Genomic DNA, 26,447 nt, shown 5'->3' with positions numbered 1-26,447 from the left:
GGCTCCAAGAAACTCAACTTACCTTACAAGTTTCGACAGGAGATTCGATCGACGACAAAAAAACTCCTCGTTGTGCATGCGTTCAATTTGGTTAGCAAGGCTTTGTTAGGGGCCGACTGAATTTTACTGGAACATTTACTAATTTGATTTTTGATCCGCGAATTGTTTGACAGAGACTGCAGCAAAATGAGTTCATATGGAGTTGCTCCTGAACAGCTCTCTCCACCACATCACAATGGTTCCTCACAGCGTCCTGCGGTCACGAGAGTGCCATCAAATACCTATGCACCACCACGAAGACCAGCAATTGCTGAAGTAAGTCGGAAAAATAGATCGTCCTCAAGTAGCAGGGTATCGACACGCAAGCAATTAAAAGATAACGGGAAAGACTTACATGCGAGTGCTCCTAGAGCAGTTGATGATTTCGAGGCACAGCAAAGATTCTACTTGAAGAAAATGCGAGATGATCTTGACGACGAATATTACACCCGTGGTATATCGCAACAAGGCTCGTATGACTCCGATGGTGACGATGATTCAACTGTGGTCGAAGATCTAGTTCGAACAGACTTCCAAGCAGACTTGTTTGACTCGGAAATAATTGAGTCAACAACTCTTTCACCATCTAAAGAGCGTTTGTCACCGGAAGAGCTTGAAAACCCAAAGAATCGCGAACGACTAGAATGGCAAGCAATGCTGTCCGCAGTACTTACCGGCGAAGTAGTAAGATCAGAGAAGCGCAAGCTCCAAACAAGCAATTCCACAAGTAAATCTTCTTCAGATCCGCAGCTATGGATAGAGCTTCGAGCCAAAGTCTGCGGTCGATCACTAGCTTTGCAGAAGAAGATTTTAGAAGATTCGCGAAAGCAGGTTGATCATGTTTTAGAAGAACTCATGACATTTCATATCTTGGGTAAGGACGAGTCTTCGGAGACTCCGGAAGAACAGATCAAAAGCTTGTTGCGCAGATTAGATAAGTGTCAAAATCTCTGGCATTCATCGAGCGCAATGCATGTCGCTAAGCCTGTAACGGCCTCTGCAGAGTTTTCTAGTCGTTACGAAGCACTGATAGCCTGGGTCACTATTTCAGAAAGTGTACATTCACAAATTGATGTTTTGAAGAAGTGGACTGGTAATGACGACCTTGATCTCACGCGTGTTCCTACCACAGACGAGAGCGGCGAGGCAATGAACGAGGCGGTTTCCTTCATTGAAAGGATATTCAAAGAGTCTGATATTGCAAAAATTTTTGAAAGCAAGGTTTTAGCAACATTGGGGCCACTGATCGCCAAGGCCAAAAAGACTAGTATTGAACAAGGAGCATTGTTTGCTCAGATGCATCTTCCATCCTATCTTGAAGAGCTGTTAATTCTTTTAAACTTCCCGACTCGTTTAATACAAGAGATTATACGAACTCGTCTTGTTTATGCCAGAAAACTTATGAATCCTACGATGATGATGATCGACCAGATGATAGATGTATTCAAAGTATCGATTCAGCTGGCTGTTGATATCAAAAAAGCATATTTTGAGTTATCCGCGCCTGAACGAGGCTGGGAACTCCCAACTGTTATTGATGAGAATTTTGATTTTGTGTTTTTGGACGGTCTTGGATTCTATCTCGAGCTTTTAAACAGAAAACTACTAGGAGGAGCGAAAACTCGCAGCTACTTCAAGGCTTTTCGTGAAGCCGAGTTTGTCGAGGGCGAGTGGAATTTTTTGAAAGAAGTGGGAAGATATGTCGATGGAGCGGACATTGAGGTTGCAGAGCAATTTAGGTAAGTTTACAACTAAATTACGGTTGTTTGATGTGGAAATGCTGACAATGTTTAGCATGCTTACAAGCAAATTATTGCTCAAGTTGGTGTCTTATTTTGAACGGCAGCTAAAAGGACCTGCAATTTTGACTGCTTACGAGATGGACAAGTGGTACACGTCGACGATTGAGCATGTTCGAGGATTTCATAGAAAGTTGCTGAGATTCTCTAGGTATGCTTTTTGAGTATCACAGGGTAAAAGATTAACAGCTTTAGAATACTGGATAATAGATTTGAAAATTCCAGCGAATTTGCACTTGATTCATTTCAATTACCATTATTAGTTTCAAGTCTTCTTAGCTCAGGACATATTCTTATATATTGTGGTGCACCCGAATTGGAAGGAATTTATATTTTTGCTTCACCATCTTTACAGGATCGACCGGATGAAATCAGAAACATGATGAGGGCCTTTTCTAAAGCGGAATTTCCGGAGACAGACACGTCAGTCTCTTATTTGCTTTTCATCGCTTCTCATGATTCACTGATCTGGGACGGACACACTGTTACGATGGATTTGCCTGATCTATCGCTTGATCTGAAACCAGGCAGAATAAGACTGGTAGCGGATGGATCCGTTGTGCGTCTTGCTGCTGCCCGTAATAGATTTATGAGCGTGTCTGGAAATATATGCGATATTGTGATTGAGAGAAGAGCAAACTTTCCTAGGGTTGATCGAGAGCTAACCCGTATCCGAAGGAGTTTTTATAAATTAGCAATGCTAATTATCACATCAGTGGACACTGTCCGGAAACAATGCAAAGATATAGGATGCCAAGATATGGTGAACCACTACTTTATCTTTGCTCGGGAAGTCGGTCAACGGGCTATGCGCTATCTAGATTCGAACAGGCGAGCGTCATGTGCTCTGAAGTTAGTACAGCTTAGTATTGATTGGGTCAGCTTTGTATGTGACGACTGCATTGCTGCCGACAAAAAGACGTTTCAGTGGTCTGTCAACGCACTTGACTTTGCCATGATGATGACCAAAGGCGTCAACATTTTAGCGGTGAGCGACGAGGAATTTTCCAGACTGCGGTTGAAGGTGGCGGGATGTATGACGTTGTTAATCTCACATTTTGACATTATGGGAGCACGCTCTAGTCTTGCTGCCGCTTTAGAGCAGAAGAAGCAAGAAAAGAATATCAGTCCCATAAATGAAATTGAGAAGGACGACGAGGTGGCCATGATGATGGTGAAAAATGAGTGGGTTAAAGAGCTGGTACCTGTCGAGGATTCTCGGAGACTTAAGCAGGAGGAACAGCAGAGCGTTGGTAAAGTTCTTGATGACAGCACGACAGAGACTCAATACCTTATGTTCTTGACTTCGTCATTGTCTAATGTGTCTCTTCGTTGGCAGCAAGGGAGATTCATCGGCGGCGGGACGTTCGGAAGTGTCTACAGAGCTGTCAATCTTGAAACCGGTGATCTTATGGCAGTGAAAGAGATACGATTGCAAGATTCGCAATCTATTCGACATATCGTGAAAATGATTAAAGACGAGATGACTGTTCTTGAAATGCTTAGCCATCCAAATATTGTACAGTACTATGGTGTCGAAGTTCATCGAGAAAAGGTTTTCATTTTCATGGAATATTGCCAAGGTGGCTCTTTGGCAAGTCTCCTTGAACATGGCAGAATAGAGGACGAGTCGGTTAGCCAAGTGTATGCTTTGCAAATGCTGGAAGGCTTAGCTTATTTACACGAGGCCGGAATCGTGCACAGAGACATCAAGCCAGAAAGTGAGTGATGCTAATTATAAGACTGAGTTGTGCTAACGTATCGGCAGATATTTTGCTAGATCATCTTGGAGTTGTGAAGTTCGTTGATTTTGGTGCGGCAAAGGTCATAGCGCAAAGGGGAAAGACCAGAGCAGGCGGGGGTACTGTGCGAACAAATCTGAACAGTATGACTGGTACTCCGATGTATATGTCACCAGAAGTCATTACCGGCAGCGGAAGTGGACGACACGGCAGTTTGGATGTCTGGTCTATGGGATGCTGTGTCTTGGAGATGGCTACTGGCCGCCGACCTTGGGCAAACCTTGACAACGAATGGGCTGTAAGTTTTAGTTGCTTGGTGTTTTATCACATCTAACGTTTCGTAAGATTATGTACCATATTGCAGCTGGACATCAGCCGCCACCCCCGTCGGCTGATCAATTGAGTGAAGCCGGCCAATTATTTCTGCAGCGATGCTTTGAGCGTGATCCATTTCTGCGCGCGTCGGCAATTGAACTGCTGGACGATCCCTGGATCAGGTCAATCAAGATGGAAACGTTGACCGTCGATCCTACAACTCCGTCAAGCGATAGTGAGACGTCTCGCATTTCAATTTAGGCTAGAGAAGGGGTATTTTAGGGTGTGTATGCTGGAATGTGGTTTTGTGCAACATTTCGTTTTTGTTCTTTTTTTTATGCAGGAGTCCATGGATTCAATTTGTGAGGATTGTTTGTAACAGATTGTGTGTGTGCATATTATCATTACTTTTACAATAATACTAAAACAAAAGATGAGTGAAGTTCGCAGTTGATTATATGAAATTTGTGTAGACGGGACTTTGTTTTCACTTCTCACATTTGAGGGTTAGGTGTAATTCTCACAGCTACATCTTCTTTTTTTTTACTGTAACAGCGCGATCTGTGCCGATATATTTTATAAACAGATAATGAATCAGCCAGATCGATTTGAGCTCTTTCTTCTGCCAGATGGCGTAAAGAAGTAGTTTTGTGTTCATTCGATGAGCTTAATCAAAAGCTAACACGACACTAGGTTACAGGTCACACCCGATTCGCGAATTCCGAATACAATCAACATCAAATTCGAAAGAGAAGATCATACGCTGGGAAATCTTTTACGATCGCAGCTGCTACAAGATCCTAAGGTCTTGTTCGCGGCGTACAAGATCGAACATCCATTGTTTGCAAATTTCGTGATGCGGTTACAGACGGAGGAAGGTTATGACCCCCGGGAGGCTTTGAGAAATGCCATTCTGGTGCTTATCGCACAATTAGAGCAGTTTAAGAAGGAGTTCTCTAAGGAATGGGAATTGAGGAAAGCGTTGGATATAGATGATTGAAGTCTTATCGAATGGTCTACTAGAACAGAAAATGCAAGAGGTAATTTGCACCCGTTTGGAAAAGGAAATGTATATTAGGTATTGGATCGCTATAGGGTTTGTTTGAAGTGCATATGTGTATAATATAGTATCATAATCCATAGAAAAGTGGTATGGAAGACTAGTTCGAAAATGACGAGTAGAATGTAGTTAAAGTTCTTAAAGTCTGACACTGCCTAAACCACTGTCTAGTGTCTGCATTGTGAACCCCTAAAGATTGCAGTGCATCAATGCTATTATAAAATCAATGATTTCTGCTCATCCCTATCTTTATGTTCAAACTTTAAAAAATCATGGCTTCTGACTAGCGATCGTATGCGACGATAAAGCAAGTACCAAAACAGATCATAAAACTACAATAAGCTTCCTAAAACTACGACTTTTATATTTCAAAGAATGCAGATTAAGTCTTTTGAACATAGTGCAACAGAAACAAATAAAGCAATAGCACATTTGGTTTCTGCCTGTTTGCTTTCGCCACAAATTCACAGCTGCTCAACGACACAGTAGATCTTTGCAGCTGCAGTTATCCGCTGTCATATAGTATAGGTCACTTAAAAGCTGGTTCAGGCTATTTCAAAGCTTCAATGTGAGGATACTGCCGTTCAGACGAGACACACCCGTAGGTCGAAACTTCATGGTCCCGATAAATAACGACAGAACCAACATATTAATAATCTAGTGCTACACGCAACGGACAAATTAACAGGTCGTTGCGTTACCGTGTTCCAAAATTGCAAAGTCTTTTTTAAGTACTTTGAATACACAGCATCGTGCGTCGCAGTTAAGACCAAACTCGTGAATATCTCGTCATATTAAGAGAAGCTTAAAGATTGGAAATTGCTCGGAAAATCGCGCCAGATGAGTCGGCCTTTCGAATTGACGGCTATGGGTGCATACATGCCTCACACTGAAGCTTTACTTTCATAACGTTTTACTTCAGTGATTCGTTTTGGAAAGCACTTTTTGCATTACATTGCTGAATGCTCAACGATACCAACTACCTATAATTGCGTTTAGCAGTTGAGTCGCCAACACATATCTAGCTTTTCAGTTCAGCAAGCTATTTGTTATAATTGCATGCGCCTAGACGAATCCCTGTTTTTTAATATTTAATACACAGAGTCAACTCAGAGTAGGTTCTGTCCAATAGCACTTGTGCAATAAAGAGCGTACTCGAATATGTTGAAACACTCGTCTTAAGCACATTTGGCTTTGAAGCGTCGCCAAAGAAGTCACGACAAGCTTGGGGACTATCCTGCGTCCGTGCTATTCCGCACATCAGATAAATCTTTTTCGGCAAGTTATGAAGAACTTGCTGACTGGATTGCCATCATTAAGACACGAATTCCACTGCTCGCAAGTTTCTAATGTTACCACTTTTTTTCTCATTTGAGAAAACTAGGCCTGAAGGAAAATTAGTCAAACCTGAAACAATATATCGAAATTTAACGATTTAGTGTGCACCTGGACAAACAAATAATCCAATTCGTCATTTGATCTCCTTCTAACATAGAAACTAAACACTGGCAAAAGTGGATGGTTACCTGCAATCTCCGCTTAGCTTTACTTTATCGCGCTATCATTAGTACACCTGCAGACGGCGGCATGCCTTTTGACAAATAAATTCTGAAATGCCATTACGGTTTTAACGTATTACATATATATTACTGTGTGCCTGCAAACAAGCGCGAAATCTACAGGTATTTCAAGCGACACGCGGTAAAACCTTGAACAAAAAGCGTGATGGGAGAGAACTGGGTCTACCTTTGAAGGCTTTGATGAGAATAAGAAGTTTGGAGTAACGGCATTGTCTTTGTACGAGCATTATGCTGACGCAGTCATCGCAAGTATCAGATAATTGCCAATGTCGACGACGCTATTGAGGAAGTTGCAGACTTTTTGGTAACATCAAGCATACCTGTATGCGCCAGGATCGTACAGAATTATAAGCTATAGGTCATTATGGAACTGACATAGCTCCAAGAAGTCGATTAAAAGGTGAGCTTGTGATGGCCAAAGTTCTGTATGGCTTCTTGCGTTTAGAAGCTTAGCTATTGAGCGTACTAAAAGTTTCGGTGCGCTGTCCTACTGATGGTCCCGCACTGCATGTGAGAAATTTCAAGCGCCTGTTGTTTGCATTTTCTGGTTTGTCAGTGGTATTTTGTCTGCACGCGAAGTTCTAATGCCAACTTGCCCTTGCATTGACAGTTATTCGAATCTTAGTGTTCATTTCCTGCTTTTGACGAAAAAATCTTTGGAATTCAACTGAACTCTGGGCAATGAAATCTTAAGACGCGGATGATCACCACTTTTGGTGCAAACGCTACATGTCACAATACGATTGCATGCTTGATGTTCATTAGTGTATAAATTTCGCCTTCATATTTGTACTCTGTTTGGCATACCAATTTTTGGGTCAGGATTGTTATTGGCATCAAAAGGTGTTCCTTGTATCCAGTAAGGCGTTTTGGCCTATGAGCACTAAATCGTCTTTTTTATGTGGCCGTTTTTACTGTCATGAATTGTTTTTGCGGAGTCGCTGTGGCAGCAGTGTCTTACTAATTTGCTTTTACATCAACTAAATGTATGCTGGCTAGCTTCAAATGAGCAATCGTTGTGATCATAGCAGTTCGCACTCTCGTTCGTTTTTTTTTATTGTTTTATATTTTGGCTACAGACTACTCTATGGCTATGAATATGTGCGGCATAATTAAGCGGCTAGGCGGTGGCTGGCGGAGGAATTGCATGCATCGTCACTCCAACAATTAGTTTCAGATGGCTTTTTCGGTAATCAGCTCGCACATTATGATTATTGTCTGCCGTGCACTGTTTTCCTAGGACAAGTGATTGCGGACTATCTGAGTTCTTGCTCGGCTGGAGTTCTGGAAGTCTGATTGGAGTGCAAATCTCTGTAGTTAGACCCAAGAGTCTAGATTTGCTTCACTTTTGGACACAGATTATATGCAGACTTCTTATTTCTCGGCGTCACTGATATGATGTCTTATACACTGCTTTGAAATGGGCATTTTTGATTGGCGTGTGTATAGCGACGCCTTGTTTTTATCTATGAAAGTGCTTTTAAACCAAATGTGCTATTCACGTAGTGCTACTTTTAGGCGCACATTTACGAATTGGGTCCAAATACAATTTGTCTTACTGCACTCCAGGTTTGGATTTCTCAGCAATTTGTTGTACTAGTGTATCTTGCATAGAATGCCTAGAATACCTACCTATATTTGGTTCTACGACTTGTGCTTGTCAGCAAGAGTTGCATATAGCAGGGTACTACTCTTTTTGGTTCTGCGATACAAACCACAAAACAAATCTGGTGGGCCGCTACGTAGTCCGCAAGGTGTTTAAGGCAAGATGAAGGGCGAGCTTAAGAAGATTGACCAGCAAATTTGGATCGCGATCTGAATGGGAATTAAGCTTTAAGCGAGTAAATTGTAATAGTACCGCCAACACTTTTCCACGAACTACTTTGCGACGCTGGTTCTAAATTACATCACCCTAATCCTGTCTTTACGATGCGAAAACTTTTTTAGCCTTAAATTTGATAGAGAAGGAGAAATAGTTTGCGGAACGTTGGTTCCGCATGATAATGCATTAAACATTAAGGTATTTGATGTTTCAGCAATGAGAAACGGCCTTCAAGTAATTTTTAAACTTTTACTCCCTCAAATGGACAAATAAATCAATTTGTATCGAGCAATAGTTGAAACAAAAGTGTCATATAATCTAATCGAAAAAGTCTGGCCGTGATTCTATTGCCTAAAAGACTTGAAAACCAGTCAAGACTTGGCTGCATTGAAGTCTGAGGCCAAAAAAGTGTTTAAGTTTTAGAAACTAGATTAAATTAAGGTTAGACTGATTCAGATGAGAAGATAGAGTGATACATTTGGACAAATCAATCAGATTAGATTTCTGAGCAGCCGACTGTCACATGAGAATAGATCCAACTTTATTTTTTATTTTGCGCACCAAAACCTTTATGCGATTTCTATTCTACTATATACATCAGCAATTTTAATAATTGTTTTTGCAAGCATCAAGGCTATAGTTTTCATTAAATAAATGAATGGGTAAAGTCAAACTCTCACGCGACTCTTTGTTAGGCGGTCTAGACAAATATGCCAAGACCAGTATTGGCATGATTAGGAAGCTTGGGTATATGATTTGCCTACCAGCAGAAAAATACAGTAAATTCAGCAATTTCTTCTTTTTACAATTAAGAAAATATAACAGCAATTTCTTCTTTTTACAATTAAGAAAATATAATGACTTTCAATTCAAAGGTTGGAGACAAACGAAACGCAGCAAACAAATCGATAGGCTATTGGCACTTTGTAGGCTACAAGTACTTTAACTAAAATAAAGTTTTTAGGTTGTCTAATATTTCAACGTACTTTATTAAAGTTTGATGCATGGCGCGAAAAACTAGGATATTGCTTTGCCTACAACTGAATTGATTTTGACAATTTAAGATTTAGCCAATTGTGTTTGCTATCTCATTAGACTGAATTTTATACTTTAATCTTAATACTGAACACCGCGTCCGAAGAAGTGGCAACAGGATACAAGATGCAGTCGCGAGATCTTGGCATTCGGTGTCCAGAATGCTCGGTATATGCTAGCCACGTAAAAATGGGACTTAATCGATGTCGTCTAGATTCGGGCCCTGGACGGTCTGTTTTCTTGGCTCGTGTAGTTGTACTTCTCGCAGGCCATTATAAACACAGCGGTTCGCACTACAAAGTCCCCAAGAAGTTGGTCTTGCTGTTTACATCGTCGCCATGAAGTTGTTCTTCACGATTGCTCTCGTCCTAATCTTAGGATTAGTTCAACAATCTTCAGCAGCAAAGACATCTTGTCAAAGTGTTTGCGAAAATTTCATTAACCATTTCATTACTGCAGCAGAATGCGAGGAAGATGACTTCGAGTGTTACTGTGCCCCGGAACAGCTTGATATTTACGCGGAGTCGTATGCACTATGTGCTAATGCGTGCAACCGGCCTACTGAAACCAAAAGCACATGGAAATACTTTACTAAAAGCTGCAAATCAGCTGGAGTCAAAGTTGGGGATTACGATGATTACTTGAAGGCTGGATTGGCCGACTATGTCGAAGAAGACAATATTGACTTGGACGTGCCAGTCGTTCTACCAGTTTTGGTTGGTGCCGAAGAAATGCGGACCGGCTTGAGAGCTCGAGATTCCAAAAATCACAATATGGATTATAGTGAATATTATGGGTACGTGTACGACTGGATTAATAGTCAAATGCTAATTAATGTTTTAGACATGTTTTGAACTCTTTCTGGCTCATCTTTGTGCTACTTTCATTCATTCGTCTTATCACAATTAGGTTATATCCTAGGCGTGGAAGTAAGCCTTACGCGTTAGTCACAAAGTTTAGAAAAACAATCATGCTTCCTGCCGTTTTTGGATACAAGCATATTACCCCTGTGCAGTTTGGACGCGTCAAAATTAGTATCTTGATGTTGAGATGGCAGACCCTGGTGCTTATTTTGTATGGCATTTTGAACCTAATCCTTGTATTCGTTGATTATGACTTTGTTGAAAACAATCCAAACTACAACACATGGTCTATTCAGGTTATTCGATTTTATGTCGACAGGACTGGAATTCTTGCAACGGCTGTGATGCCTGTTTTGTTGCTGTTTGGCGGAAGAAACAACATTTTGATGCTCGTTACCGGCTGGTCTTTTGAAACTTTCAACGTATTTCACAGATGGGTTGGTCGTGTAAGTGAGGAAACTGTTGGGCACGGTATTTTACTTACGACATACAGGCTATGTTCTTCCACGCCATGCTTCACTCTATCGGATTTACTGCGTATTATCTGCTCAGTGGAGGTCGCGCAACATACATCAAGAATATGATTAAGGACATTCCAAATCTTTGGGGTATTATCGTCAGTATTTTGCTTTATGCACAACGACAATTTGTTAACGACAAAAGGCTACCATTCTTGCTGCAGTTGTAATGTTCCAAGCGTCTTATACAATGCGTCATTACTGGTATGAGTTCTTTTTGGTTTTCCACATAGTATTGGTGGCCGTCTTTGTTCCGGCTCTCCGTCTTCATCTGTCAGACCATGGCTACTTGGAATTTATTTGGGCTGCAATTGCTGTCTGGGTTTTCGACAGAGTTGTCCGAATCTGCCGCATCATTCTTGCAGGTGCATTTCTCAAGGCCGACGTGCAAGTCATTTCCAGCGCTAGTAAGATTGTTGTTGCGCCCTCTTTGAAATGGAAGGCACAACCAGGACAGTATGTCTTCGTCTACGTTTTGCGTCACAACTTCTGGGAGTCCCATCCATTTTCTATTATGGACGACAAGGATGGAAAATACACTTTGGTCAGCAACGCAAAATCTGGAATGACCAAGAGACTTCACAATAGCATCTCTGCAAAGCCCCAAAAATCTGATTCTGTTCGCGTCTGGATTGAAGGACCTTATGGGGAATCTTATCCTATTGCGAGATATGATACTGTGCTACTCCTTGCTGGTGGTATAGGTGTTACTGCTATAATGTCATACGCTCTTGATTTGAAGCGTCGCAATCGCAATGGGCAGCATGTTATTTTCTACTGGATGGTCAGAGATGAGGAAGCTCTGGGCTGGGTCACAGATGAGCTTAAAGAAATTTTCGAAAGCGAATTTATTGAGATGCACATTGTTGTCACTTGTGCGGGTTCTTCTGCTTCTGCTTCTAGTGAGAAGCTTGAAGTTGCGTCTAACAGCACAAGTGATGTAGACTCAGAGAAAGCTGTTCCTTCCAGCATCAGCTCAAGTTCAATTCCGGTCACATATCAGGCTCGTCCCGATATTTCTGCGGTAATCAAATCTACCATTGTTAACGCTCCAAGCAGCGTTGCTGTTGTTAGTTGTGGTCCTAACAGCCTGGCTGATGAAGCTCGTGCGGCCACTACTGCAAACATGGAGTCATGTGTGGGTCGTGTCGACTACTTTGAAGACGCGTTTGGCTGGGCTTAATTCATGTGATTGCATTTTTTTTAATTGGATTTTTCTACTGATGCCTGTTTATATGTTTGGCTATTTATTTAGAGAAGTAATTTTTAGACTATATACTAGCATCCTTTAATAGTTTATCAAACAAAACAAAAAAACCCTGAAATCCCGTCGCGGTTGTGAACGGGTTGCCTACGCTTATAAATCTCAAATAATTCTATCCCTAAGCAATGCAAAGCGCATAGCATATTTCTGATTGGTCTAATTGCACAAGAATGTTTCAGAACAGACTCACTTAGAATTCGCCAGCTGGAGTACACACTAAGAGAAAAAAGTACAGATTGTCGATTTCTAAACGCTTTAAATCAAAAAATGCACAAATCATATTTTCGGACTGTTAGATGTGGGAGGGTGGTACCTAGAAAATGTGTTCAATATTTGATATCGCAACAATTATTAAACCAAATTAGAGTTGACTAACGACCGAGGGCGTTAGCGATTTAGTTATATCTTTATTGTAATTTGCGCCATTAATTTTGAATTTAAAAATACAAGGCTCACATCTCAGTAAATATTGGTCTCTACAAATTAATGCCAGACGAGCGAGCTGAGAGTTTTTATGATCGCATCTACGTTTTCATGCAGTTAAACAGTTTTTCTTTCCAATGAACAGAAAGACAAAGCCCGACAGCTAGAGCTGCTGAATTTAGTTATCCCCAAATTTCTTTGGAAACACAGAAGAACGACGCTGCCTGTGGCTTCTTTAGATGTTTCAAGATTACTGTGGAGGTAAAAGCATTAGGTAAGTCCGGGTAAGTCCCAGTAGCATCCGTCGACGTACGCCAAACTAACGACGACCATACGTCGAACGTAGGATGAGCTGTTGACCAAGACTACACGCTTTATTAATCAAAGATGAGTTTGATCTGTTAACAAGTCTGGAGCGAAATATGCAGATCTAATTGACGGTAATACTGTGCAGAAACTGATACCTTTTGTAGACTTGTTGGTTTCTGTCACGGCAGTTACGCATTTTTTGCAATAGCAGCGTTGACTTTGACCACGTTAGGGTAAAGGTTGAGCATGGTACTAGTAGTTGCGGTAAGATATAACTATAACCTGTAGTAGGTTCACACTTAAATTAAAGTAGCAACAGAACATCAGACCAGCCTTTCTTGCTATTCGATTTGCAACAGCATCAAATCCACTACTTACTGATGAAGTATGGTGGTTTCTAAGTCTCACATGAACGACGTACGGCGTCATGAGGGTATGCGTCAGTTGGGCGTAAGCAATCGATTTACAGAGTTAGGTGCTGGTACGTGCGCCACCGTACGGCCCAACTACAGTTCGTATCACTTACATTGCGACTGTCGAAGAATTTGTTGTATTTCACGGACGTATATTTTTTTTAATTAGTTGATTACACTACGACGGCCAGGAATGTAGTACTCAACCTGTTTGATGCTGAGACTAACAGAAGACCATGAAGACGATACAGCACAGCCATAAGGCTCCAAAATTTAACTTACGCAACCCACGCAACCCTACGCACAATTTTCACACCTTAATAATTTCATGGGCATGTGACGGTAAAGCCAGTCAGTCCTGACCTTTTTAACCGGTTTTTGTTGACTTTGGTGTTAATTTTAGTCCTTTCAATATTCTTCCTTGAAAGCCACAAAATTCGGAATTAACCCTGAACGAAAAACCTTAAAAGCGGATAAAGTGGTTTGTTACGCGCCGGATAATGTGGTTTGTTAAATAACATTATTTTCTTTGCCAGCCAAAATTAACTGGGCTGACGCGAATGCTTCAGCTGCTTGCTGCTTTAATTTATATTGAACAACACGTTTTTGACAAAACGCTTGTGAAGTTTTCAGATTATTCGAAGGGTCGCGAAACTGCGTGTAACTTTGCTTTAAAGTTCAGCACGGGCCTGACCTATGTTGAACCAGAAGTGGGTTTGTAAGGCCCATGTTTGAGATAACTGTTGATAAACGTATCCACTACGAGCTTTCAACTTCATGCAACTGTAATAAGATACGTACAATTTATTGGTACAATGAGAAAAGTGCTATATTTTACAAGTTTATAACTGGGTGTTCGAGTTCTATGTACTTGTGTCAAACAATAATTCGGTCTTACATTGTTCTGTGCGTGCAAAGAGCTTAAATAACAAACGTTATTATTAAAATGAGTATACTAATAAAGAACGATAATAAAGCGTAAAAATAGTCACGCTTGAAAATTACGAAACAAATCAAACAACGTGCTCCACTTGAACAGAATCCTTTTTCTCCATGTCAACACCGATAGCCACAAGCTCATCAGCTGCATCTTCGCCATCGAAAAACTTTGTAATTTCTTCTAAAGGAGTGTGACGGGTTTCGATAAAAAAGAAGTACACAACGGTCAATTCCACGCCGAGCCAGACACAATAGAAAATGTAGTATCTCCATTGGATATTGTGCAACGCGACAGGGTTAACATACTGATTGAAAAACAATGCAGCGTCAATGCACAAAAACACAACTGTCATTCCCTTTGCACGAATTCTAAACGGAAGAATCTCGCAAGTGTAACTGATTAGGAGGCCAGACCTATAATCGGTTAGCGTGGTCTTCAAGTGCACATTGACAAAACTTACCAGGCAATGTTGTAGAAGAAGTTGAATACAAAAATCATAACAACAACACCAGTCCCAAGACCGGAAGCATGAGTTATTGAATGTCTGGCAGACAAGATAGTCCAAATGACAAAAGATAATAGCATTCCGGAAGTGGAAACCAAGAACATTAACCGTCTTCCAAACTGTTCAACAAAGAAACTCATGTTAAATGCAATGATCATACTAAACGTAGTCAAACAGCCATTTACAATTAATTGAGTATCCGAACTAGTTATTCCAATATCTGAGAGAATTAAGTTGATGTAGTATGAAACCAAGCCATTGCCAGACCATTGAGAGAAAAAGCCCGCGGCAACCAAAATTATCACACGCTTTCGATTACCTTTAGTTCTAAACAATTCAATCCAGCCGTTGCTTTTGTTTTCTTTGTCCATCATGATTGAATTACGAATCTCAGCAAACTCAAGCTGCACAATTTCGTCGCCCGCATTACCGTTCGCATGATACTTGGCAAGAACTTCCAAACCCTTATCAGCCTCATCCTTAGCAATATAATAGCGTGGAGACTCTGGCACAAACCAAATACCAAAGAACTGAATAACAGAAAAGATACACTGAATCAAACTTGGAGCTCGCCATGACCAATCGCTTTGGATTTTTAAAGTACCGAAAGTAGTCCAGGCAGCAATAACCGCGCCAACATAATAACATGCTTTATTACCGTCAGTCAAATATTAAGTCATATGTATTCGATAATATACTCACTGTTGTAAATTGTAGAAACAATAGGACGATGCTGGACATGGCATAACTCAGTAATCAAAAGAGGTGCCGCACCGCAAGCAATAGCATTGCCAAACCCCAAAAGAAAACGAGCCGCAATAAACATGCCAAAATTTCTTGCACCAGCTTGTAGACCAACGCCAAGCATCATGATACTACTACCAATAATGATACCCCACTTTCTGCCTAGAACATCGGATATATATGGGACTAATGGCAAAGCGACAATCGACCCAACACTCATAATGCAGTTAAACAAACCAAGCAAAGAACCAGATGGATGATCAAAGTATTCCTGCCAGTACGACAATGACTGAAGACCGTTCATCATTGATCCATCATAACCGTTGGTAGCCGAACACAAGATCACGATAGAAATTAAAAAATAAAGCTTTCGAAGGCCAGGATCTTTGTGCCACGTAACATTAGAAAAATAGCGACCAGCAAGTTCGAATGTGCCCGGTGGTCTATTGTCAACCGGTTTCTCGAGAATCGCCATAGCTGTCAAAGTCTAAAGAGTGCGAACAAACAAAAAAGACAAGCCGACTTGACAGCGCGGTTTGGAGTTATATAAACAATTTACAACCCCCGCCATATTGTGAGATTTTTCTGTGGAAAAATCCAAGTTAGCCTGTGTAGTGTAAAATGAATGCGGGGCCGGTAAAATGCGCCGGAGAAAAACGACATATTCCGTACAGTTTATTTTGACAAAGCGAAAATCTGAGTTCAGAATGTAAAAAAGGCAAAACCGAGTCTGGTAACAAAACACCTAAAGTGAACAAATTGAAAATCACTTAATATCGCTGCGCATGACAAAGCATAAACACCGGTCTAAGACCCGAGATCCTTGATGGCCATAGCAATTTTCCGCGTGGCTTCCACTTCCCCCACATCAACCATCCAAGGTACACTCAGGCACATGCTCTGACCCGTCAAGCCGCTTATGCGACATTGCTTTTAAAGTTTGAGTTTAAAACGTCGGCTGTTCGTGGACATTCTGCTAAAAGTTGTTTTGTTAAAACTAGAACTGAACCGGATAAATGAGTTCAGATTGATATTTATAAACAAAGCAAAGTTGTTTAGGCTTTCTTCGTTTTCCCGCAATCAATAGTTCATTATTGATTAGCCATATGATTTATTATCTTCATAATTGCAAAACTTTATTGATTGGTTATCAAATACAGTTTTAGAAAGTCGTTTTTGATAATTAGAAACATAAAAAAAAGGTTTGAATAAAAACTAGAGAGCTTTTTATTTAGCATCCTCAGAAAGATACTGATTGAGAATATCGCGTTTAACACACTTTTCAATTTTCCACGATGCAGCAAGATCGTCTAAAGCCTGTTCATCCATACCAGCAAACAAATCAGCGTATTCATATGAAAGATATGAACTAAGCAAAATTTCTCGCGAAACACGTGTAAGTTGCCGCTTCATATCCCAAATCGGTGGGTACATGGCCTTGTGGTACTGTTCAGGAATTTCCTCTTTGAAATGTGTAATCAAAGCATCATATAAAGCATCCACTTCAGGCGCACAGTCAGTACCCCAAGCATCAGTGCCAAGTCTCTTCTTCTTTTCAATAAAGTTTCCAAAAACTTGAATCCATTTGCTTTCAGGAGACGTATATACCAGCCCTTGAATTCCAATATCCTTGTAAGTCCATATGGACCAGGAAATGTTGTTGTCCTTGTAAATCTTCAACTGAGCTTTGAGCATGTTATAACGTGTTTCGTTTGTTTGACGTGCAAGAACCAAATCGCCTTTTGTTTCGGATTCATATACTGGACCAAACTCTCCGTTCCAAACAGGAACTCCGAGTCGATAAGGTTCTACCACTTTGCGACTAAACTGACGTTCAAGCTTGCCAATCTGATCAGATTCCCCTTTAAATTGAGGAAATCCAGGAAAGCCAAAGGTTGAATAGTCATGAATAGCATAGACAGTGTTTGCAAATGGTTTTCCGAATTGTGAAAAATCACCAGCATAGGTATTGCCATCGAGGAACAAAATGTGCTCAGAATCAACCGCACGAATAGCTTTCTCTACACGTACGTAAAAGTTCCAAAGTCGATCGTGCTGCTCATCTGCAGGCTCGTTAAGAGGATTGTACCCAGCAATCCATCCATTGCCCTTGTAGTGCTCAGCTAAAGCAGTCCACAGCTCAATCATGCGGTTCTGGAAATCTTTAAAATCCCAGAACAAAGCACGATGCACAGCAGAATCAGTATGCCAGTCTTGATTTTGTCCACCAGGCACAGCATGAAGATCAAGCACCGTATAAATTCCATATTTGGCACAACGATCAACAATACGATCCAAAAGTTTAAATCCTTCTTCCTTAATTACATCAGGATTTTCATCGTCCATAAAGTGTCTGTAGTTGAATGGAATACGCAGAGTATTTAGACCAAGACTCTTGTAGAACTTAGAGTCATCCTCAGTCCAAAAGTAATCGTAGAATCGATCAAAGAAATACTTTGTGTTTTCTGCTCCAATTACTCGAGCAATTGCTGCCTTGTGTTCGGATTCATGACCAGGATAGCCCGTAATAAAGTTCTCCATATTAAGCATTCCTCCTAGACCTGCCTAAAACATGTGCATTAGTACAAAAATCATAAGTGCAAAAAAAAAAAAACTTACCCCTTTAAGAATCACTTTATCTCCATTGCCATCAACAATTGAAGTGCCTTGAACTTTGAGAATAGTTGGAACTGTCATATTTGTTTGTATTAGTTGGGTGTTAGTACAATGTAGAAAGGTACTGCAAAATGCAGATAAAGCGAAAAAAGAACCTTTTTGTACTCGTCTGCTTATTCATGCGAAGGTTTCAAAGTGTCTGCTTTCTTCAAATAATAATTGATATCCTAACACAATGACATGTTTTGCCATGTTTAAGATGCAAAAACTTTGGGGATTTATGGAACTTCGGCCCTTAATCCCGAAACAGCAAACAACCATTTTGCCGCCGGCATCACTACAAAGTGGTTTCCGAAACTGTGTAGGTCAATATCCCTACTAGGCAATGCAACATCTAGAAGATGAACCGCAAAAACGTAAAGTATGGCGCAGATTGACGTGGCTGATTGGGGGGTACCCCACATGAAGCGGTAGTTGACCGGGGAAACTTAATTTTACACAACCTTTTATTGTTTTTCCGGTGCAACAAATCCCCCCACTGAACGATAATTTTAAGTTAATAAAGTAAACTTGATAGCTATAAAATTATGAAACCTTTATCTTTTTTTCATCATAAATGGTGAAATAAGCTATAAGTTGTACGTAGTTGATCTAACCTGATTTATTTTTCGGGTCAGAAACCTTAGCGCTTAACACAGATTTTTGGTTGAGTGCTTGTTCGGTTCCGTCCCAAAATCATTTGGGGTCAGAGATGTTTCATCTTTTAAATCATGGTTACAATAATTAGACTGAAACCTGTCTGATTGAACTCTGTTTGTAGAATTTACTTTGTTTTATTAACAGGTGCCTGTAAGATAAAACTGGGCGGAAAGTAATCAGAAAGTGATTACCAGACTTCGTTCAGTGCCTTTAGTGAGTGCAAAGCGCAAGGTATGGTTACAAGATGGCTGTAAGGATAAGCTCCATGTAGACTATTCCATTTTTTGTAAATGCCATAAATTTCTGATGACTAATTGTATTAACGCTAGTATCATTGTCATATATATCTCTTACTGCCGTATCCATGACACCCAGTAGCCAGTTTTTAAAGTGATATCTTACAGTGTCCATAAGCTCGAGTATGCCATGTACAAAAGTACAAGACCGTCATATCTGTATTGGATCACAGCATAGCTTTCTTACTGTGGTTTCAAAACCTTGGTTCAGAAAACAGTACCATGTAAATATGGTTATGAACCATACAGGCACTAAGCCAACCGCTTCAACAACACAATCATCCCGGAAAACTCCGTGTAGTAATTTATCATGCTAAGACTTATGTGTAATTTCTATGAAAGGATCGACATGGCACATGAGCCGAGGAAAGTTGCGGCAAAACGGACCGGGACAGCACACGTGAAGTCCCGTGAGCAAAATTTGATCCCTTTAATTTCAGCTACTCAGAGAATACTCTACGAAACTTGTTACAGCCAGATTCTACGGCAAAGTGAATTGCCTGTTACTCTATTAAATATAGTTTTAGCCAAAATATTGCACTAAAATGTTAAATCCGGTAAATCTCATCTCATATGGTTGAAAATTCAACCCCGCGCTTTTCCCCCGGATTTTGAAATGTGCAAAAATACTTCGATAGCCAATCAACAAAAAAAGCACAGACACTTTAACCAAATTATTGCATGAAAAATGCCAAAGCACGACAAAAATTTGAGTAGTTTAAATAGATCATCAGTAGCATTTTACGAGTAGTCGACGCACAACGAATGCCATCATGATTTGGAAATCTTGTCTCCTAGTGGTATCTCAAGCTATATTAGCTTTGTGTTTAAGTCAGACACAAAGCATTACATTCCGACCATCCAAAGATACACTGAGCTTAGTTCACAAAAATCAAGCGGTTCCTCTTCTGGTTGATAGCAACGGTAAGCTAAAATCAAAAAAGCAAGAATCATTTGTGATCTAAGTCTAACCCTAATAGACTGGTCAGGGGTTATTAGGGCCGCATCTGATCTTGCTGAAGATTTCCGTCGAGTTTCGCAGATTCCGCTTCGGCTTTTGAATGTCTCGGGTATAGATGATACTTGTGCGCGACATCGTTGGAAAGGTGCGGTGATTGTTGGCACTCTTGGAAAATCTCCGTTGATTGATTCAATTGCTGGCAGCGGAAAAATCAATGTTACAGAGATTGAGGGAAAGTGGGAGTCTTATACTTCTGCAGTTGTATCATCTCCTTTGCCATGCATTTCAAGTGCGTTGGTAATTGCCGGCAGTGACAAGAGAGGTTCGATCTTTGGTATATATGATATTTCTGAGCAAATCGGTGTTTCCCCCTGGTACTATTTTGCCGACGTTGCCCCGAAACAGCATAAGTCTATATATGCACTTCCAATTGTCCACGTCCAGGGCGAGCCTAGTGTCAAATATCGTGGAATCTTTATCAATGACGAAGCGCCAGCACTGACAAATTATGTCAATCAGTTTTATGAGACAGGTCCCTATGGATCTGCCTTCACGCACCAGTTTTATTTAAGAGTGTTTGAGCTATTACTTCGGCTGAAGGCAAATTTACTTTGGCCTACAATGTGGGCAAGTATGTTTGCAGTAGATGATACACTCAATGCGGTAATGGCAGATATGTACGGTATTGTTATGTCAACGTCTCATACAGAACCACTGATGCGTGCTACGAATGAGTGGACTACCTTCGGTAAAGGTGACTGGCTGTATGCTACTAACAAAAAAAACATCACAGATTTTTGGAAAGATGGTGTTATTCGCAATGCGCCTTTCGAAAATGTATGGACTATGGGCATGCGAGGCTTAGGGGATAATGCTTTGGAAGGTGGTGTACAAATTGAACTGCTGGAGGATGTAATCCACACTCAACGTGAGCTTTTGAAAAACTATCAAAACATAACCAAAATATCTGAAACTCCTCAAGTTTGGTGTTTATATAAAGAAGTCCAATCTTACTATGAAGAAGGAATGTCAGTTCCCGAAGACATCATTCTTCTTTGGTCTGACGATAACTGGGGCAATGCTAGACGTTTGCCTCTTAATAACGAAACTTCGCGACCGGGTGGTTCTGGAATCTACTATCATTTTGATTATGTTGGTGATCCACGTGATTATAAGTGGATTAACACAGTGCAATTATCCAAAACTTGGGAGCAACTGCATTTAACTTATCAGAGACAAGCTAGAGATATGTGGATTGTCAACGTTGGAGACCTTAAGCCGCTTGAAATCCCCATTGACTACTTTCTTTCGCTTGCATACGATTTTGATATTTGGGGTGGTCTGAACAAAGTGCACGACTGGGAGATTGCATGGGCTACTCGCGAATTTGGTTCAAGATATGCAAGTCAAATAGCAGACATAATTGATGATTATGGCAGATACGCCGCTCGACGTAAATACGAGCTGCTCGATCCCTCGACTTATAGTCTTGTCAATTATCTTGAGGCTGAAACGGTTTTGACTGAATGGAGAGATCTTTCTGCACGCGCAAATCGCATTTATGATCAACTCAGTAGTGCTGATAAGCCAGCTTTTTTTGAACTGGTTTTGCATCCCGCTGCTGCTGGTGAGATTGTCAATGACGTTCTCATTTCATCCGCTCAGAACAATCTATATGCCAGCCAACGACGTTCGAGTGCCAACGCAATGGCTACTCATGTATTAAATAGATTCAGAGACGATTACAATTTAAAAACTCGCTATCATACTCAGCTCAATGGCAAGTGGAACCACATAATGGACCAAACGCATCTGGGCTATTACTACTGGCAGCAGCCAATGCGAGATGTTACTCCGCCACTGTCATTCTCGCAACTCTCAGAAAACTCGCTTGCTGGCTCTCTCGGAGTAGGTGCCGAGTCTTCATATGGTTCAATTCCCGGTGACGATCTTTACAACGCAGCTCCTTACAACAACTTCAGTATTTTGCTGCCAACATTAGATCCATATTCATCAAGACAATATAGATACTTTGACGTTTTCAACAAGGGCAATGAAAACTTCGAGTTCAGTATCAATGCTAGTGCAGAATGGGTTGTTATTTCCCAAAGTGTTGGTGCAATTGCAAGCGATGGAACCGACAACGACGTTCGAGTTCACGTGTCAGTCGACTGGGATGCAGCACCACTTGGCTATGATGTTGCAGAAATTGATATTTATTCGTCTGTATCTTATGGCAGCGTTACTCATCCAATTATCTATTTGCCAATCAACAAAACTATTGTCCCGAAGTCTTTCAGTAATGGCTTTGTGGAATCCAATCAATATGTTTCTATTGAAGCTGAACACTTTTCAAGAAACACGTCTTCTAAAGATGCAGAGTATGTTGTCATTGAGAAATACGGCCGCACGCTTTCTGGTGTCACTCTATTCCCCGTCACTGCCGACACTCAAGTCGCGCCAAGATCCCCTCGGCTTGACTATGACATGTACTTGTTCACTGTACCAGAGTATGGTGCTAATGTTACTTTGTATATCTCACCATCGCTGAACACTAACCCCCATCGTCCTATAATGTATGGAATTTCTTTTGACGACGAAGAAATTCAAAATGTGCAAGTTTCATACGATGCTCCTTCTGCAGCCAACATGCCAGATAGATGGGAGGACGCGGTCAGTGACAATGTCTGGATCAGGAATACCACGCACGCCATTATTGAGCCTGGCAAGCATGTTCTCAAAATTTGGGCTTTGGAGCCGGGCTTGGTATTCCAGAAACTAGTTGTGGACTTAGGTGGAGTAGAGCAGTCGTACCTTGGTCCTCCAGAGTCAATGCGGCTATAGGTTTTGGGGCAATTGATTTAATTTGTTGTCTGTATGTGGAGTTACGCAAAGAACAGAAACCGTAACAAAAGCTGTGAAAAATAGTCAAAATCTCGATAAAATTATTTGGCGGAACTAAGTCTGTTATTGATTCAAAAACAGAAATTAATTCTGAGCCATAGGCAGTGTAAAATGTTACTTCTGTACCAATACTACAAGCAGAAATTATAATTATATTAGTGACAGATGCAACCTAAAACGACAATTTACAAAAACCTTTGATTTTCAGCCATCACCACGCACGAGAGACTTGATCATTCACATTTCCACCAGTTCTGTTGCCCACAGGTGGCAAAATCTCATTCTGCATAAGATACTCATGATCTAAACCATCTACATAGCCCAAATTTTGCATGAACTGCTCGAACCGCATTTCGTTACTGATAGTGTTAGTTTCTTTTGTTTTTTGAAGAACGGGATAAGACTGCATACCTAGATGCCTTAATGGCAAACATTGTCAAGTCCCCAAGACTCTCAAAAATCGGCTGATCAACCGCTTCATTTTGCATCGTTCTTTCGTGCTGAACGCTAAGTATGTCTGGAATTGAATTTGATGGTTCAGAAAGAGCTTGCCGCTGATAAATAGGGTGCGAAGCTATAGGCGGCATACCATTCACCAATCCGATCATATGCATATTGCTATGTGTTTGGAGCGTACTGGTAGTCTCATCTTGAAAACCGGCGCTGCCAGTCAAAGGCTTGTCCACTTCTTGTTTAGTTTCAAACTCGACGGTTTCTTGGCCAAAGGCAAACCGCGTCTTCAACAAAAGGAGCGGAATACTAGCACTTCTCCAGACTGGCTCTAGCAACTCTAAAATTAATATGATTTGGTTCACAAAGCTTTTCCACCCATCTCCAATGCTTCCTATCACTGCTGTTTGCTCTGCTCTGCGTAAAGAATCTATGAATCCGATGGACCCAAATACAAAGTATTCTAAAGTAGGTGGTAGTAACCGAACGTACACAGATTTTGAAGCTAGAATTAAGCATAGCATCCAAGAAACTTTTCTAATGGTAGCACTATGTAGATGTGTAGCATACTGCCAAAATTGTAAACTGTCCTTTTGGTGTTCATTACCTCTGGCAGAAAAAACCACATTGCAAGTAAGGGCTTGAACCAACTGATAAGTCATATGCAAATTGATCAAATACGGAGTTAATTTCCGTCTCGATCCTCGATGCATTGGCAATGCACAGAATAACGGCAAATCTGACTTCCAGTCTCTCAACTGTTTAAAAACTAACTCAATAACTTGAGAATTCTGAGAGGACACAGATCCCTCAAATGGCATATAGGCGCGTGACGTAATTAAAATGTTTAATATTCGGACGACCTTCAAGAGTTCATTGAAAGTAGACAAACAACGGGCTTGTTCTGCAAAAACACCATTGTCCGCCTCGTCTGGAAGCCAGCCACGATAGCTGGAATGTTCTTCTGGCCCTCGAACTTCGATGAACGGAGTGGGCCATTCTGTTGCACGAAGTGTTGCAACGCGACCAAGCCTTGATGCAATTAGCGTGTCTAATGCGTAGCAAGCTGCCCAAGTACGACACCGAGCAGCCATCTCTTCTTCGCTCAGTTGCAATCCTGCATGATCATTTAGAACACGTATTTTGTAAATTTCTGTCTGAGCCGTTACATTTGAATTTTTTGCTAAATGGCACAGATGAAATCCGTGCTCTAAGGCTATACGACAAGCAGAACACACGAGCTCCCACGCGTTCGCCCAAGAGCCACTACCAAGTAGGTATAAACTTAACAGCAGCTTTGACTGAGTAATAATCACTCTGGTAGCAACGTCACAGTTACCATAAAGCTCAACAAAATCTAGAGCTTCATATGCATAAGTGGCAAACAGCTCTGCACGATCACTCGGTTCCACATGAGTCTCAGATCGACATTGAGCCGCCGCTAGAGCCAATATTGTCCACACTAATCCTCGGTTGGCAATATCTCGAGTGTTTGCTTGCAGTGCATAAGCGGACGATGCAGCTGCAAACAGTTGATCAGCAAAGTAACGATCAAAAATTGGAAGCCAACTTTGAGTTGAATGAAAGAAAACGTCAAGCAGCCTGCTTGCGTCATGTGGGAGAGGTTGAAAAACAAGATTACTGGAGGTTGGTCCGGAATTTATATGTAGTCGAGAATCTCTCCGCGGTCTATAGTCAAATGGAAACAAAATTGATGTGTTCATTGCTAGCAATTCAATGCTTATTTTGTTGACACAGCTTGATGGACCAACGTATCCGAGAGAGTGATTGCGAGGGTCGATGTAAATGCCTCGTTCATCCCGCTGTTCAGGCTCTGTTAATGCTGTTGAAATACTAGAGCCTGGCGTCCAAGCCACTGTTGCTAATAACGAAAGAGGTGACTGATTTGCAAAACTTACTCTCTCCGATTCTAGTAGCAAAGAGTCACAGCCAGCGTCATCTTGTGACGAATAACCCTGAGTATTATTTAAATTTAACAAAGGACCAGATTCATGATTATAGGCATCTGGCTGAAAAGCATGCAACCCTTCAATTGCTGATCTTTGCTTTACCCCCGACCGTAAATGCGCCAGCGACGTACTGCGGCGGCGTCCAGCGCTCGATCCAAACCGTCGCTGAATATGGCTGACCAACGAGTCAAACTTGTACGATACTTGGCACGAGTCCCAGCTTTGGAGAAATAATTTCAAACTGTCCTCATCTGCAGACTCAGGCCAAATACTTTCCGAGGACTGTTCAGCTGTATCAAGAACATCCATTAACATTGTTTCAAAGCTCTTGTTCTTTGCCGCAATCATTCCAATGATTCGTTCAAACAAAGCTGTTCGTAATTCCATTTCATGAGCATGGCCAGTAGGGAGTCCCCTTTTTTTTGTTGTTTCCGTATTGTAAGTGCATTGCTGAGAATTATTCACACAAGAAGTACACGCCGGAGCTTGACCATCGCAGCGTGCTTTACGAGCACGGCACTGACTACATGCTAAGCTTATCCTTCGTCTTTTATTAGCAGTGACTGAATTCATCTTTAAAACACTCTTCAGCAGTCGTCGACACTTATGCACTATTACTTTGCGAAGGGCTTGACGAAGTACCAATCAAGATTGCCTCTGACAGCAACTGTTTGTTTCACAATAGGCATTTGCAGACGGCTGGTCGGCAAAATGAAGCTTGATGTTAGTCTAACTCGTCAGCACCAAAATAGACCAGTTCAAAAAAATTACCAATTGTTTGGGGTTTAACATCTAATAACGAGACACTAAAACCACGACTTCGAACTACTTTGATAAAAAACTGATAGAGGTTAGGGTAAATAAAATACTATTCCGGCTTCTTCTACAGGTCCATGAGCTATATCCGCCAGTCATACTGCAAGCATCGTTTAATAGTGACTATTTACTTCTAATTATCGTTTCAGACTACGTTAAATTTGGGACATTTTGACCTGCCGCCATCAAATAGAAGCGTTGCTCAATGCTTTCAATGTGTTGTCTGTGCTTTATGAGCCGCTCCCGCGTATCAACGATTGCGACCTTGGTTCCGATAAGGGCGAAACTCAGTATATAGCAAAATGTGCTTGACACCTCTTCGCCGCTATACTTTGCCTCAGACATATGCCTTGATTGTAGTGAA

The 26,447-nt window shown here is 41.1% G+C and overlaps 7 protein-coding genes across 7 annotated transcripts; 4 read left to right on the top strand and 3 right to left on the bottom strand.

Annotated features, from left to right (window-relative positions):
* The first annotated feature begins 35 nt into the window (after positions 1-35).
* On the top strand, positions 36-4,357 carry V1512DRAFT_285107 (uncharacterized protein). Its single transcript, XM_066918039.1, has 5 exons — positions 36-1,778; positions 1,834-1,989; positions 2,034-3,559; positions 3,607-3,878; positions 3,926-4,357. Exons 1-5 carry the CDS (start codon positions 187-189, stop codon positions 4,154-4,156), a joined length of 3,777 nt encoding a protein of 1,258 aa, XP_066773573.1. The 5' UTR covers positions 36-186; the 3' UTR covers positions 4,157-4,357.
* A 127-nt stretch (positions 4,358-4,484) lies between these two features.
* Positions 4,485-4,895, top strand: V1512DRAFT_245664 (DNA-directed RNA polymerase; the record flags this gene model as incomplete). Its single annotated transcript, XM_066914388.1, has 2 exons — positions 4,485-4,537; positions 4,589-4,895. 2 exons carry the CDS (start codon positions 4,485-4,487, stop codon positions 4,893-4,895), a joined length of 360 nt encoding a protein of 119 aa, XP_066773572.1.
* Positions 4,896-9,730: 4,835 nt separating this feature from the next.
* Positions 9,731-11,956, top strand: V1512DRAFT_251321 (ferric reductase NAD binding domain-containing protein; the record flags this gene model as incomplete). The annotated part of the gene is made up of 4 exons (XM_066914675.1): positions 9,731-10,188; positions 10,236-10,701; positions 10,749-10,871; positions 10,919-11,956. 4 exons carry the CDS (start codon positions 9,731-9,733, stop codon positions 11,954-11,956), a joined length of 2,085 nt encoding a protein of 694 aa, XP_066773571.1.
* A 2,105-nt stretch (positions 11,957-14,061) lies between these two features.
* Positions 14,062-16,265, bottom strand: V1512DRAFT_66369 (lactose permease). Its single transcript, XM_066918467.1, has 4 exons — positions 16,044-16,265; positions 15,330-15,956; positions 14,583-15,276; positions 14,062-14,535 (listed from the first exon to the last, which is right to left on the bottom strand). Exons 2-4 carry the CDS (start codon positions 15,844-15,846, stop codon positions 14,196-14,198), a joined length of 1,551 nt encoding a protein of 516 aa, XP_066773570.1. The 5' UTR covers positions 15,847-15,956; positions 16,044-16,265; the 3' UTR covers positions 14,062-14,195.
* A 216-nt stretch (positions 16,266-16,481) lies between these two features.
* V1512DRAFT_258047 (glycoside hydrolase superfamily) lies at positions 16,482-18,527 on the bottom strand. Its single transcript, XM_066915358.1, has 2 exons — positions 17,991-18,527; positions 16,482-17,936 (listed from the first exon to the last, which is right to left on the bottom strand). Exons 1-2 carry the CDS (start codon positions 18,066-18,068, stop codon positions 16,599-16,601), a joined length of 1,416 nt encoding a protein of 471 aa, XP_066773569.1. The 5' UTR covers positions 18,069-18,527; the 3' UTR covers positions 16,482-16,598.
* A 1,114-nt stretch (positions 18,528-19,641) lies between these two features.
* On the top strand, positions 19,642-23,001 carry V1512DRAFT_66343 (uncharacterized protein). Its single transcript, XM_066918466.1, has 2 exons — positions 19,642-19,906; positions 19,963-23,001. The coding sequence occupies exons 1-2, from the start codon at positions 19,756-19,758 to the stop codon at positions 22,785-22,787; spliced, it is 2,976 nt and encodes a 991-aa protein (XP_066773568.1). The 5' UTR covers positions 19,642-19,755; the 3' UTR covers positions 22,788-23,001.
* V1512DRAFT_258037 (fungal-specific transcription factor domain-containing protein) lies at positions 22,980-26,221 on the bottom strand. The gene is made up of 3 exons (XM_066915357.1): positions 26,039-26,221; positions 23,259-25,996; positions 22,980-23,206 (listed from the first exon to the last, which is right to left on the bottom strand). The coding sequence occupies exons 2-3, from the start codon at positions 25,838-25,840 to the stop codon at positions 23,059-23,061; spliced, it is 2,730 nt and encodes a 909-aa protein (XP_066773567.1). The 5' UTR covers positions 25,841-25,996; positions 26,039-26,221; the 3' UTR covers positions 22,980-23,058.
* Between the last annotated feature and the right edge of the window lie 226 nt (positions 26,222-26,447).

The sequence above is a fragment of the Lipomyces arxii genome (assembly GCF_038497795.1).
Source record: "Lipomyces arxii strain Phaff 12-163 unplaced genomic scaffold V1512scaffold_2, whole genome shotgun sequence".
NCBI classification, from domain to species: Eukaryota; Fungi; Ascomycota; class Lipomycetes; order Lipomycetales; family Lipomycetaceae; genus Lipomyces; species Lipomyces arxii.
Note: the sequence above shows the minus strand (reverse complement) of the source record. Positions and strands in the feature narration are given on the sequence as shown.

What these genes read in the sequence shown, in the direction of transcription:
- V1512DRAFT_66369 (XM_066918467.1), bottom strand. Translation starts at nt 15,846, where the DNA reads ATGGCGATTCTCGAGAAACCGGTTGACAATAGACCACCGGGCACATTC. An exon ending in TGTTTCTACAATTTACAACA is followed by an intron (nt 15,277 to 15,329) that starts GTGAGTATATTA and finishes ACGGTAATAAAG; the next exon opens with CATGTTATTATGTTGGCGCG. An exon ending in TTCTTCTACAACATTGCCTG is followed by an intron (nt 14,536 to 14,582) that starts GTAAGTTTTGTC and finishes AACCGATTATAG; the next exon opens with GTCTGGCCTCCTAATCAGTT.
- V1512DRAFT_258037 (XM_066915357.1), bottom strand. Translation starts at nt 25,840, where the DNA reads ATGAATTCAGTCACTGCTAATAAAAGACGAAGGATAAGCTTAGCATGT. An exon ending in TTTGCCATTAAGGCATCTAG is followed by an intron (nt 23,207 to 23,258) that starts GTATGCAGTCTT and finishes TAACACTATCAG; the next exon opens with TAACGAAATGCGGTTCGAGC.
- V1512DRAFT_258047 (XM_066915358.1), bottom strand. Translation starts at nt 18,068, where the DNA reads ATGACAGTTCCAACTATTCTCAAAGTTCAAGGCACTTCAATTGTTGAT. An exon ending in ATAAAGTGATTCTTAAAGGG is followed by an intron (nt 17,937 to 17,990) that starts GTAAGTTTTTTT and finishes CACATGTTTTAG; the next exon opens with GCAGGTCTAGGAGGAATGCT.
- V1512DRAFT_285107 (XM_066918039.1), top strand. Translation starts at nt 187, where the DNA reads ATGAGTTCATATGGAGTTGCTCCTGAACAGCTCTCTCCACCACATCAC. An exon ending in AAGTTGCTGAGATTCTCTAG is followed by an intron (nt 1,990 to 2,033) that starts GTATGCTTTTTG and finishes TAACAGCTTTAG; the next exon opens with AATACTGGATAATAGATTTG. An exon ending in CAGAGACATCAAGCCAGAAA is followed by an intron (nt 3,560 to 3,606) that starts GTGAGTGATGCT and finishes ACGTATCGGCAG; the next exon opens with ATATTTTGCTAGATCATCTT.
- V1512DRAFT_66343 (XM_066918466.1), top strand. Translation starts at nt 19,756, where the DNA reads ATGATTTGGAAATCTTGTCTCCTAGTGGTATCTCAAGCTATATTAGCT. An exon ending in TCTTCTGGTTGATAGCAACG is followed by an intron (nt 19,907 to 19,962) that starts GTAAGCTAAAAT and finishes TAACCCTAATAG; the next exon opens with ACTGGTCAGGGGTTATTAGG.